The sequence below is a fragment of the Bufo bufo genome, chromosome 1 (assembly GCF_905171765.1).
Source record: "Bufo bufo chromosome 1, aBufBuf1.1, whole genome shotgun sequence".
NCBI lineage: Eukaryota > Metazoa > Chordata > Amphibia > Anura > Bufonidae > Bufo > Bufo bufo.
This window is the reverse complement of record NC_053389.1, coordinates 570,081,740-570,096,187: the sequence shown is the minus strand read 5'-3', so window position 1 is coordinate 570,096,187 and position 14,448 is coordinate 570,081,740. Positions and strand designations below refer to the sequence as shown.

General features: G+C 45.5%; 1 protein-coding gene across 3 annotated transcripts in view; it reads right to left on the bottom strand.

The window, feature by feature from the left end:
* SEPHS1 (selenophosphate synthetase 1) overlaps positions 1-14,448 on the bottom strand; it is a 110,181-nt gene that overhangs the window by 40,624 nt on the left and 55,109 nt on the right. For all 3 annotated transcript variants that reach the window (XM_040413160.1, XM_040413159.1, XM_040413161.1), the window contains exon 7: positions 6,340-6,439. In XM_040413160.1, the coding sequence (XP_040269094.1) occupies positions 6,340-6,439 (100 nt within the window). The remainder of the gene's footprint in view (positions 1-6,339; positions 6,440-14,448) is intronic.

The window sequence follows — 14,448 nt, the reverse complement described above, 5'->3', positions numbered from 1 at the left end:
CTGTGCCAAAACAGCTATTTCTTGTTACCTTGCCTCACAAAAAGTGTAATATAGAGCAACCAAAAATCATATGTACCCTAAAATAGTACCAACAAAACTGACACCTTATCCCGTAGTTTCAAAAATGGCATCACTTTTTTTTGAGTTTCTACTCTAGGGGTGCATCAGGGCGGCTTTAAATGGGACATGGTGTAAAAAAAAAAATCTGCCTTCCAAAAACCGTATGGCATTCCTTTCTTTCTGCGCCCTGCCGTGTACACGTACAGCGGTTTACGACCACATATGGGGTGTTTCTGTAAACTACAGAATCAGAGCCATAAATATTGAGTTTTGTTTGGCAGTTAACCCTTGCTTTGTAACGCGAAAAAAATTATTAAAATTGAAAATCTGCCAAAAAAGTGAAATTTTGAAATTGTATCTCTATTTTCCATTAATTCTTGTGGAACACCTAAAGGGTTAACAAAGTTTGTAAAATCTGTTTTGAATACCTTGAGGGGTGTAGTTGCTAGAATGGGGTAATTTTTGGGTGGTTTCTATAAAGTGACTTCATACCTGAACTGGTCCTTGAAAAGTGGGTTTAGAAGATTTGCTTCTAAACTTCTAAGCCTTGCAACATCCCCAAAAAATAAAATGTCATTCCCAAAATGATCCAAACTGGATGGACAAATGTCTTTTTTCGGCCTTATGTACTATGTTACTATGTTACTATGTATCAGTGGATCCGTAAAAATCATACGGACATCTGAATGCAGCCTTACAGGGGGGGGTGATCAATGACAGGGGGGTGATCAATGACAGGGGGGTGATCAGGGAGTCTATATGGGGTGATCACCCCTCTGTCATTGATCACCCCCCTATAAGGCTCCATTCAGATGTCCGTATGTGTTTTGCGGATCCGATCCATGTATCAGTGGATCCGTAAAAATTATACGGACATCTGAATGCAGCCTTACAGGGGGGTGATCAATGACAGGGGGGTGATCAGGGAGTCTATATGGGGTGATCACCCCCGTCATTGATCACCCCCCTGTAAGGCTCCATTCAGACGTCCGTATGCGTTTTGCGGATCCGATCCATGTATCAGTGGATCCGTAAAAATCATACGGACATCTGAATGGAGCCTTACAGGGGGGTGATCAATGACAGGGGGGTGATCAGGGAGTCTATATGGGGGTGATCAGGGGTTCATAAGTGACAGGGGGGGTGTAGTGTAGTGTAGTGGTGTTTGGTGCTACTTTACTGAGCTACCTGTGTCCTCTGGTGGTCGATCCAAACAAAAGGGACCACCAGAGGACCAGGTAGCAGGTATATTAGACGCGGTTATCAAAACAGCGTCTAATATGCCTGTTAGGGGTTAAAAAAAAAAATCGCATCTCCAGCCTGCCAGCGAACGATCGCCGCTGGCAGGCTGGAGATCCACTCGCCTACCTTCCGATCCTGTGAACGCGCGCACCTGTGTGCGCGCGCGTTCACAGGAAATCTCGCGTCTCGCGAGATGACGCATATATGCGTGACTCTGCGCAGGGCTGCCGCCTCCGGAACGCGATCCTGCGTTAGGCGGTCCGGAGGCGGTTAATATGGAAGTCAGAGACCACCTTCGGGAGAAGAAGGAATGGGCTGGAAAACTGCTGTATCATTGAGAAGAACCAGAAAGGGGATCTTGCAAGAGAACACACCCAACTTAGACACCCGCCTGATGGATGTGATAGCCACAAGAAAAACTACCTTCTAGGACAGGAGCCGGAGTAAGAACTCCTGCAAGGGCTCAAGTGGAGAAGACTGGAAGGCTGAGAGAACTACATACAGACCCCAAGGCTGTAAGGACGGTACAAAGGAACCGTATGTGCCCCTCCCAGAAGGAAGGTCCCCATGGGCACCAGGGAAACCAGAGTACACTGGCAGCTGCCCCAGGACAGAAGTGCACCTGACCCATCAAGGAACTAAGGCTAAACCAAGGTCCAACCCTGAATGTAGAAGGATAGGACAGTGGGGAGCAGAAAAACAGGAAAGGAGGGGATGTCCCGGCTTTCACAGAAGCCCAGGAAGGACCTCCAGGTCCCACAATAGATCCTGGGCGATGCAGACTTCCTGGCCTGAATCATAGTGCGGAAGACATCCGCTGAAAAGCCTCTCCACGTGAGAATGGGGGTTTTAATAGCCACGCAGTCATCGAAAGCTGATGTAAGACCGGACCCCGAAAGAAGGTTGTCTGAGTGGCAGTGACCAAGGGACGTTTCCAGGAAGGAGAACGAGGTCAGCATACTACGCGCGACGGGGGTCAACTCGGAGCGACTAGGATTTGTCGGAATGTCCTCCATCCGGATCCTCTGTAGAACCCTGGGAAGGAGGAGGAGAATTAACACATAAGGGGGGAGAACTTCCACCAAGGAGAATCAGGGCGTCCACGTCGCATGCTTCCGGAACTCTGGCTCTGGAGAGAAAGGTGGGAAGCTTTCATGTAGATACCGTTCGCACACCCAGACCAATGAGAGAGTCCCTGTAGGAGAAGGAATGTGGAAGGCGCCACAGCCCACCAGTCGGACCGGATCGTGCCTGGAATGGAAGGCCACCAAACTAATACCCTGTGCAAATGCAGATGAGGGAAGGTAGCAACGTAGGAACTACCAAGGCATGCGGAATGGCTATGAACCTTGAGCCAGAGGAGTAAAAGACAGAATAAGAATAGGCTAGGTTTAAGCCCATTCCCCGTCCGAGACCGGCGCTATACAGAAGTAGCCAAGGATTAAAGGGCTGTGCAAAAAACTCCGCCTGAGGAGGAAGCCAGGCAAGGGGAGTCACACTGTATTGCTAGTCCCATACTACAGGTCACCCGTAGAGGCCACCGAATTCAGTGTTAAAAGAGTCCACCGCCTGACGAAAGAGCTGTGCAGAGCTGTGAGCAACACCGCTCCCACAGTAGTAGCCAGCGCTTGCTCCGTCAGTGCAAAACTGAGGGGGAGGCCTGAGACTATCTGTAGAAGCCACGTACCATACTGCCCCATTTAAGTAGAGCTAACCTTAAAGCTATACCCGGAAGGGCGCAGAACAGGCGCAACTGCCAAGCTAGCGCCCGGGATGTCCCACCGGATCGACCACGAACTCGAGCATTAGAAAAGCTGCACCTGTGGAGTAGAACAAGCTGTAGGAGCTAAACCTGAGTGCCAGCATAACCACTTTCCCAGGGAAGGGGGAGTGGTGGATAGAGAATACAGAGTCAGTGAAAACACTCGACTCGCTGGAACGTACTTCCCATATATGCAATAGTGTACACACTACGTATTGATGCGGACAAAACCATGACCAACTGGAACAACGGAGGCCCATGGAGATGGGGAGGTCTTTAGAACATAAAGTGATGCTAGGAACCCACTGAGAAGACAGAGGATGTTATAATCCTGTGCGAAACCAGCACCAAAGGAAAGAATAGCCACCGTGTCCACTGGTGGCACCCTTATAGCACCAGGGTAAGAGTGCCGGGCACCTGCGAGTACCGACTGTTCCCACGCCCCCTTGGAAATAAGCGAAGGCACCTTATAGTGTGATTATTCAATATATAGTGCTCCTACCTTTTTCTATGCCTTAGTTTCTTTAAAAAACACACTTTTATAATATGTTAATTACCTTGCTACCAGCAAGTAGGGTGGTTACTTGCTGGTAGCCGCCGCATCCTCCTTTCAAAAAAACGCCCCCTCCTCCTGTTGATTGACAGGGCCAGCGAGCGCTCTCCTCCTCCTCCGCTGGCCCAATGTTCCTTGCGCTTGGCGTCCGCTCCGGAACTCTGGTCATGGCGGTAAGGTCCATAGTTCGATTAGTGGATCGCTCCGCATCCACTGCATTGAGAGCACAGCACTGGCGGAGACTGTCCGGCCGTGTGCTCAGACTCCCGCCATAGAAAAATACCTGCCAGGTGGTTTGACCTATATTAACCCCCTATGGGCCGTCCTGCTAGGCAATGAATAAAAACTGCCAGAAGGGAATGGCTGCAGGGTGCTGGGCTATTGAAGCCCTGTGCCTTGTTAAACTCTGTATTACTGCCACCAGGTAGGGAGGGAGGGAGGGAGTGACCCAGAAGGGACATACTTACCTAGTCCCGTGTACTCACCTCTCTTCACCCCTCCTCTAGTCCAGCAGGGTCACCCCTTCAGCTACTGGCACCGTAGTGGCAGGACGCTGGAAAAGGGGGCTTGGATGGGTGACCCCTTGGCTGGCGGGATGCAGGGGAGCGAGGCTGCCCTGGTCCACCTTGTCTTCTGTGGGGGAGGCAGCAGTGCGGGTGACCGGCGTTGGCACAACTCGACCCCGGGAGAACAGGGAGGCGAGGCGTCCACTGTTTTCCCATTTGAAAAAGAAGGAAAAAAATAAACTAAAATAAAAAATCTTCAGGAGATCCCTGCAGAGCAGGGAGGTCTTGCCTCCTATTGACACTAGAAAAAACTGAAGCTCTCTCTCCAGGCTGGAGGGGGTATAGCTGCCAGGGGAGGGGCTAACAGCTTTTACTAGTGTCAACGCCTCCTAGAGGACATAGCTATACCCACGGTTTCTGTGTCCCCCAATGAATATGGGCGAGAAAAGTGGGTTTTGGGTTGCAGTTTGGGCACTCTGTTTCTAAAAGGTTCGCCATCACTGGCATAGGTCACGTGACTGTGGAACGTTACGTCACTGGCCATTTTAAACAAAAGATCAGTGGTGATGCTGGGAAACATACCCCACAGATCAGGTACTGATGACCTATCCTGAAGATAGGTCATCAATATTAAACTCCTGGAGAAGCCCCTTTAACAGAATTTGGGCCCAGTGATTTAGCATTGCTAAAAATAAATAAATAAAATAATTGTGGTTTACATGCATGGTATCACAATACAAAAAACTGTACATACTAAAAACAGGATGAATCTCTGTTGAACAGTACATTGTTTGCCGGGTGATGATTTCTGGGTTACAATAGTGTAACATTTTGCTGATTAACGCTATATCTGAAATTGCTGGTGTATCTATCTATTGCTGCTTATGCTGGATACACAGGGCATGGAGTATACAATTTAAAGTTTTTAGCTTACAGCAGACTGGCCATACGCATTAGATAGCGGTCAACTGAACTGTTATTCCTTGCAAACCTCAAACAAATGCAAGCACAGCTCAACCAGTGTGCAAGCAGTCTCAATAGAGACAAGAGAGTGCTGCAGGTGTCTTATCTCCCTTAAAGGCAATCTGTCACCACAATCTTGGACTATTATCTGCAATACTACATGCATTTGTGCTGCTGCTAAGGAGTCCGGATTACTATTTGTGATTTAGCGCACGCGGTAGTTTAATTACCCTGCCAAAATAATTTTTGGAACATTTTTACATGACATATAGGGATTATTATTAATAGTTTTTTTTTTCTCTCACTTTTATTTGGAGAAAACAGCAAATATTTTTTTCAGTTTTTTAAAACTATAGATTCTTAATTTTAAAAATATACAAACTGCGTTCCCTATTTGGGGTTGGACGTCTTGATATAATATGCATAATCTTGCGTGAATGGGGGCAGCTATGGTGAACGTTTCAGTTGACGTGGGCATTTCTGCATTTTAAAAATTTTCTTTTAATGATATTTTTATTTGTTAAATATATTTTTGCCACATAATATTCCCCCCAAAGTCAGTAAAAACCTTGGAGAGACACTGACCATTTTATTTTGCACCTTTCCACTGTAACTGGGGCATCCAAATGAGCCCCATTTACAGAGGAAACAGTCCATTGGGGGGGGGGGGGATTTTGATGATGAGGGTCTTCTTAGGCCCTGCAGCTCAGCTATAATCATGTGATCGCTGGGTTCAATAGAGGAAGCTATGTATTGAAGAAAGAAGGCAGAAGTGGTAAGAATCTGCTTCGGTCTCCTCTTCAGGGTCCCGGCTGACATCTGGGGACCCGACCTGCTCCAGCTAGAATGAAGGTAGCAGGAGCTCTAATCCAGCGCCATACATCTACACTCTGGATTAAAGCCCAGCACTAGGAACCATTAAATTATCGGGTTAAGAAAAATCCTTTTCCCACTGGCATCTGCGGTCAGGAAGAGAATCAGGAGGTCTTCATATAGATTACATGGACATCTGGCCCCATCGAAATTACTAGGATCAGTCAACAATAATCGAATGCTTATAGCACCTTTACCCTGTTCACTATTTGTTATCCAGTTTTTTAAAACACTCATGAAGTATACCAATAAAAGCTTTTTTTTTTTTTTTTTTTTTCTTACTTTTTGTTAGGGTTCCCAGGTTCTCAGTGATCAGTGTAAAGAATTGCTTAGAAAAAAAGGAAAACCAACATTTGAGAAAACTTATAATATGCAGTTACCCGTTCGGTTTAACCGCGCCATGTTCATCATCGCCTCCTGATATGCCAACTCCACATCTTCTTGGGTGACGACCAGTTTTATTTTATTCCATTTTTCTGGCTGATGGCGATTCAGAAAACAAATACATAATTTGAAAATTAAAGTACAATAAGATACATACCTAATACATGTATAGTTCACCACATTGCAGACAATATTACCCAGTGTTTCAGTTGTCATCAGCGTAGAACAGCAAATAGTAGAATAGAATAGACTTTTAGGCTGGGTTCACATCTGCACTATTATCTACGTTTTTCTATTCTGTTATAGGAGCAGAAAAGTGAAAATAATGGCAGTATCATATCAGTCACAAGATGGGCACCAAAAGTATCCAGTGCGCCCTTTTGACTACAATGGGGTCAGTCAGGTTTCCATCATGGTGTAAGTCATTTTGCCAGTCAAAATAGCGTAGCATGCTGCACTATTCTGTCAGCCATTTTTTATGGAATCTGCTCCTAAAGGAGCATCCAACAGATGTGAACACAGCCGTTCTTGTAATATAAAAAAAGATATATAGAGAATATATATATATATATATAAAATTATATATATGAGAGAATATTATATATATATATATATATATATATATATATATATATATATATATAGAGAGAGAGAGAATATTATATTATAATATATACAAGCCACGTGAATTATAAAGTGCAAGTGCATATATTTATATATCCCATAATTAGTTAGTTAGTGACCAATATAAACAATCCATGATTTACATATAGTGTCAACATGATTCTATTCAAATATAATTTATATATGTTCATGTGTATAAATCCAATAAAGTGCAAAAGTGCCTATGTGTAAACATTAAAAACCGCTTGGCCATCAAGGTAATAACAATATGTAAACCTGTATGTCCAGGGAGGGAATCATGGTCATAAAACTGTCAGATAGTCACCATGTCTGTACATGTAGATCGCGCCAAGACCTCGGCGTTGTCCTCCTCTCAATGCGCGTGCTCCACCTCTAGTATCCTCATATGCTCACCAACAGCGGTCCCCATCTTGTTTAAGGGCAAAATGATGGGCAACTTAATATTCATAGTCTACAGCTATACAGCCACCTGATACAGATCAAGAAGGGGCGCATTGCAAATTGCGATACACCCTTCTTGGTCGCGATCTCGTTCAGATCCACTGTGCTTTTTTAAAAACCCAGCGACCGGAAATCGGCAGAGCCAGACCAATCGATTCGGCCATCACTGTACAAAATTAACCCCTATCGGGCGTTACATAAATTAACTAAAGAATATAAAAAAAATATATTTTTTTTGAGCAGTGTGTGTGTGTGTGTGTATATATATATATATATATATATATATATATATATATATATATATATATATATATATATATATACACACACACACACACACACACTGCTCAAAAAAATAAAGGGAACACTTAAACAACACAATGTAACTCCAAGTCAATCACACTTCTGTGAAATCAAACTGTCCACCTCGGAAGCAACACTGAGTGACAATCAATTTCACATGCTGTTGTGCAAATGGGATAGATAACAGGTAGAAATTATAGGCTATAAGCAAGACACCCCGAATAAAGGAGTGGTTCTGCAGGTTGTCACCACAGACCACTTCTCAGTTCTTATGCTTCCTGGCTGATGTTTTGGTCACTTTTGAATGCTGGCGGTGCTTTCTCTCTAGTGGTAGCATGAGACGGAGTCTACAACCCACACAAGTGGCTCAGGTAGTGCAGCTTATCCAGGATGGCACATCAATGCGAGCTGTGGCAAGAAGGTTTGCTGTGTCTGTCAGCGTAGTGTCCAGAGCATGGAGGCGCTACCAGGAGACAGGCCAGTACATCAGGTGGAGGAGGCCGTAGGAGGGCAACAACCCAGCAGCAGGACCGCTACCTCCGCCTTTGTGCAAGGAGGAACAGGAGGAGCACTGCCAGAGCCCTGCAAAATGACCTCCAGCAGGCCACAAATGTGCATGTGTCTGCTCAAACGGTCAGAAACAGACTCCATGAGGGTGATATGAGGGTCCGACTTCCACAGGTGGGGGTTGTGCTTACAGCCCAACACAGTGCAGGACGTTTGGCATTTTCCAGAGAACACCAATATTGGCAAATTCGCCACTGGGGCCCTGTGCTCTTCACAGATGAAAGCAGGTTCACACTGAGCACATGTGACAGACGGGACCGAGTCTTGAGACACCGTGGAGAACGTTCTGCTGCCTGCAACATCCTCCAGCATGACCGGTTTGGCATTGGGTCAGAAATGGTGTGGGGTGGCATTTCATTGGAGGGCCGCACAGCCCTCCATGTGCTCGCCAGAAGTAGCCTGACTGCCATTAGGTACCGAGATGAGATCCTCAGACCCCTTGTGAGACCATATGCTGGTGCGGTTGGCCCTGGGTTCCTCCTAATGCAAGACAATGCTAGACCTCATGTGGCTGGAGTGTGTCAGCAGTTCCTGCAAGACGAAAGCATTGATGCTATGGACTGGCCCGCCCGTTCCCCAGACCTGAATCAGTTGAGCACATCTGGGACATCATGTCTCGCTCTATCCACCAACGTCACGTTGCACCACAGACTGTCCAGGAGTTGGCAGATGATTTAGTCCAGGTCTGGGAGGAGATCCCTCAGGAGACCGTCCGCCACCTCATCAGGAGCATGCACAGGTGTTGTAGGGAGGTCATACAGGCACGTGGAGGCCACACACACAACTGAGCCTCATTTTGACTTGTTTTAAGGACATTACATCAAAGTTGGATCAGCCTGTAGTGTGTTTTTCCACTTTAATTTTGAGGGTGACTCCAAATCCAGACCTCCATGGGTTGAAAAATTTGATTTCCATTTTTGAATTTGTGTGATTTTGTTGTCAGCACATTCAACTATGTAAAAAAACAAAAGTATTTCAGAAGAATATTTAATTAATTCAGATCTAGGATGTGTTATTTTTGTGTTCCCTTTATTTTTTTGAGCAGTGCATATATATATATATATATATATATATATATATATATATATATATATATATATATATATATATTTATATTTTTTTCAACTAACTGTTGGCTTCAGGGAATTCAGCCGAGATGTCCACATTAATTCACGTTTTTTGAGGAGGGATAATCTATCACCCCCTCGCTTGGACATTTTCACTTGGTCTAGAATCATAACCCTTAATTATTAATTTACAATTAACACACCCTATGCATGGAAAACATCCCATGCGTTTGGGTTTAAGAAATGGTTGTGTCATACAATGATATCCTCTCTAGATATATCAGATATTACTATTCTATCTTGAATACTCCTTGATCTCTTGTACAACATCATTGGGGGATCCTTGAATGTAGCTATTTGGAATAGCCGTTCTTCAACCTACCCCAATGCTTTCGCACAATCTGCTCAATCGATGGACTCAATTCATTATATATTGACACAAATGGTAACCTCTCACTTCTTTGTTTAGTAACAGGTGTTAGACTATTTCTCGAGATCTGTTTAACTCTAGTTAAATGTCTGACTAAATTCTTCGGATACCCTCTTGATATAAATAAGCCCTCCATCGCATTCAAAGCTTTATCAGCATTGTCCTCCATATCTACAATTCTCCTTACCCTTAACATTTGGCCATTTGGCTATATGGCAACGAGTTCACCATTCTCCTTGGATGACAACTCGTATAATGTATTCTTGTCCGTTCTTTTAACCTCTTACGGACACAGGGGCGAACAGGTATTTCCGATCAGCGCAGCGCGGCGGGCGGTGATCGGAACAGAATGCCTGCTGAAATCATTTAGCAGGCACTCTGTGACAATGCCGCGGGGGTCCTGTGACCCCCCCCCCCGTATCGCAATCGCAGGTCAATTCAGACCTGTGGTTTGCTGCATTTCCGGGTCATTCGGGTGTCCAGTGACCCGATAACCCCGAATAGGATGGTGATCGGTGGTGTGATAATACACCACCAATCACCATCCTTAGATCCTGAGAGGTGGCGGTGACATCACCTCTCAGGATTGCTTCCTATTGGCTGGACGGGCGAGCAGGGGTTAACTTCCCCCAGCTCTGCTCTCCTCCTCCACACTGCTTCCGTGGAGAGAGGAGCCTGTAGTCCAACAGTGAGCCCAGCACCCCCACGTGAGCCACCAAAATTTGCAGGGACAGGATTTAGGGAAAGATTAGATTAGGCAGGGAGACTTTGAGGGAAATTTTTATTTATTTTTGGGCTTCACCCTGATCGGGTGTCTGGTATCCACAGCACACTCAGCTGTGCGACCCTAGACCTCTCATGGGTGCTGCAGCTTGTCCCCCCGTCCCCCCCAATGCATTTTGTGTGCGTGCGCTGACTGTGGCCGGCACTCTGAGAGTCCGGCCACTGTTAGCGCATCGCCCAACCCACCGCTGATCAGCGAGTTTAAATAGTTTTTTGTTTTCAAATTTTTGAGGTTTTCATTTTTTTAAATTCGTTTTATTTATTTTTTCTGGTAGGTTTAGGGTGGGTTAGGGTAGTGAGCGTGAACACCCCCCCCCCCCACACACACACACACACACACACACACACACACTAAATAAAGGTTTTACACACACGCACTCACCTATGGCCCGCCAGACGTTCTCGGCCGAGGAGGCATACGCCCTGCTTGCCTCCGACACAGAGAGCCCCAGTGAGGACGAGGATGACCCCACTTTCCTCTTGTCATCCGCGTCCTCATCATCATCTAGCGATGATGATGAGCCACCAGGCAAAGCAAGGGGACCCCCATGGGCTCGTACTATTTTTCCGGCCCACCAGATAAGTCCACCTGAGCCTCCTATCAGTGAACTTGTTTGGTGTACCTCAGAGGATTTTGAGCCCGTGATTCCCACAGTGGGCTTCACTGAATAGGACTATTTTTTATTTTATTTTTTTCAGTGACCACTTTGTGAATCTGATGGTGGAGCAAATGAACTTGTTGGCACAACAGTTCATTGCTCAACAGCCGGGTTCCTTTTTGGCTAGGTCCAGTGGCTGGACTCCAGTCAGTGCAGCCGAGATGAGGACGTTTTAGGGCCTCGTGCTGTACATGGGCCTAGTCAAAAAAAAACAGTGTCAGGCAGTACTGGAGTGGAGCAGTCCTCTACCAGACCCCACTCTACTGCATGGCCATGACACGTTCCCGTTTTGAGGCCATGCGGAAAGGCCTGCATTATGCAGATAATGCAGCTGTCAGCGCACTCATGTTCCCTCAGCAGCACAGGGGAGAAGGAAGCAGTGTCTCCCTCCCCCCTGTGCTGCTGCCACCAATGGGGAGAGCGGGGCAGAGGAGGGGGGGGCACTGCGCCACCAATGATAGTACTTTTCATGGGTCCGGACTTTAAGCAGCAGGCTACACAGAGCAGCGCCCAGGGATGTCCCAGCACTTACTATTATTCCTGGGCGCTGCTCTGTTCGCCCACTGTGTCCCATTACTGTCTCCTGCTCCATATGCTAATTACTATCGGAGCAATGGGGAGGAGACATCAGCTTCTCTAGTGGGCGTTCCTTCTCCCTGGCTGTAGCGCTGTCCAATCGCAGAGCAGGGTGAAGGAACGCCCACTAGAGAAGCTGATGTCTCCTCCCCATTGATACGATAGTAATTAGCATATGGAGCAGGACTGAAGGAGACTGTAATGGGGCACAGTCTCACAGCGGGCGAATGGAGCGGCGCCCAGGAATAATAGTAATTGCTGGGACGTCTCTGGGCGCCGCTCTGTGTAGCCTAATACTTAACTAAGTCCGGACCCATATAAGGTTGTCTTTAACACATAATACAGGAGACAGGTGCAGGCAGCAGAATCGCATAGCCGGCACCCTGCCTCTGACAGGGAGCTGCGATCAGCGGCAGTTAACCCCTCAGGTGCGGCACATGAGGAGTCAACTGCCGCTGATCTGCTGCCAGTACCCGCCTCCTGTATTAAGGGTTAATTATCATTGGTGGCGCAGTGCGCCCAACTCCCTCAACCCCCCTTCCCCCAGTATTAAAATCATTGGTGGCAGTGGCCACAGGGTCCCCTCCTCTTCATTGGTGGCAGTGGCAGGTTCTGATCGGAGCCCCAGCAGTGTAATCCTGGGGCTCCGATCAGTTACCATGGCAGCCAGGACGCTACTGAAGCCCTGGCTGCCATAGTCAGCTCCCTCCTGCTGTGTGCACTATGCACAGGGCAGCAGGGACAGTGTGAGGTCCTATTCACCTTAATATAGGTCTATTAGGGTGAATAGGACAAGGGATAAAAAGATCCCAGGTTCTGGCCCCTAAGGGGGAAATAGTTATTAAATTAAAAAAAAAAGTGTAAAAAATAAAAATTAAGTTAAAAAAAAACACACCAAATTATTAAGTATAAATCACCCCCTTTCCCAATTTCACATATAAAATATATAAAACAATAAATAAATAAACATATTGCCACGTCAAACAAGTCCAAACTATTAAAATATAAAAAATAAATCTATGCGGTGAACGCCGGAACAGAAAAAAAAAAAAAAAAAAAAAAAAAAAACTGCGATTCGCCATTTTTTTAAAATGTCATGAAGTACAACATGTGACGAAAAAACTATCTCAGAATGGCCTGGATAAGTCAAAGCGTTTTAAAGTTATCACCACTTAAAGTGACACTGGTCAGATTTGCAAAAAATGGCCGGGTCTTTAAGGTGAAATAGGGCTGAGTCCTTAAGGGGTTAAGGTGAAAATGAGCCCGGTCCTTAAGGGGTTAATATTCAAATCAGTATGCAAAGTACCATTATCTATATATACTTGCGTCTCAAGAAATTGACAACTTCTGAAGAGCGTATCCAAAGTGAATTCAATCTGCTCGTCAATAGAGTTCAAATAATGATGACTCGGTGAATAAATCAAACGTCCCAGTCCAAATAAGAAAAATATCATCTATGTATCTCCACCACCACAGAACATGTCTGTACTGGGGAGATACACAGACGTACTGGTCCTCAAGAGAACACACAAATATTTGCATAGGTGGGTGTGACATTAGATCCCATTGCCGTGCCCACCCGTTGCAAATAAAACTTACCCTGAAAAGAGACATAATTACAGGTCAAAGTCAATTGAAGAAGTTCCAATATAAATCGTCAGAATATGAAGACTGATCTAAAGCAATTTCTATAGCCTGTAGCCCCCTAGTATGATTAATAGAGGTATACAAAGATACAATATCAAAGGAGGCTAATATCGCCCCCGTGGTAACTCAATAGTGTTTAATAGGGTTGTTTCGATACCATAAAGTATTGCGATACTCGATACCATGCAAAAAAAAAATTAAACACCAAAAAAGCTGCGTGCATTCCGCATTTTATGGAATGTCCGTCCCATAATTGAACAGTCCTATCCTATTTTTTGGGGGGGGCAAGGTGACAAAAAAAATAAATAAAAAAATTCCGAATTGTGCGTTTTTTAATTATTTATTTTTTATGTTATGGCGTTCACTGCATAGGAGTATTTTTTTTTATATTTTAATAGTTGGGACTTTTTAGACATGGCGATATGTCATGTTTATTTATTGTTTATATATTTTATATGTAAAATTGGGAAAGGAGGCGATTTATACTTAAAGAGGACCTTTCACCAGAGGAAAGCCTCTAAACTAACTATACAGAAGTGTAGAGCGGCGCCCAGGGATCCCGCTGCACTTACTGTTATCCCCGGGCGCCGCTCCGTTCTCCGGTTATAGCCTCCGGTATATAAGTAGTTAGGCTCCACCCACTTGATCCTGCCGGCGTCTTCTTCTCCTATGCTGTAGCGCTGGCCAGGCTATGAGCTGAGCGCTGCGATTGGCCAGCGCTACAGCATAGGAGAAGACGACGCCAGCAGGATCAAGTGGGTGGAGCCTAACTACTTACATACCGGAGGCTATACCGGGCGAACGGAGCGGCGCCCGGGGATAACAGTAAGTGCGGCGGAATCCCTGGGCGCCGCTCTACACTTCTGTATAGTTAGTTTAGAGGCTTTCCTCTGGTGAAAGGTCCTCTTTAAATAAAAAGTAAAAAAAAAAAACACCAAAATATTAATAACTATTGCCCTTAGGGACTAGATCTTTTAATCCTTTGTC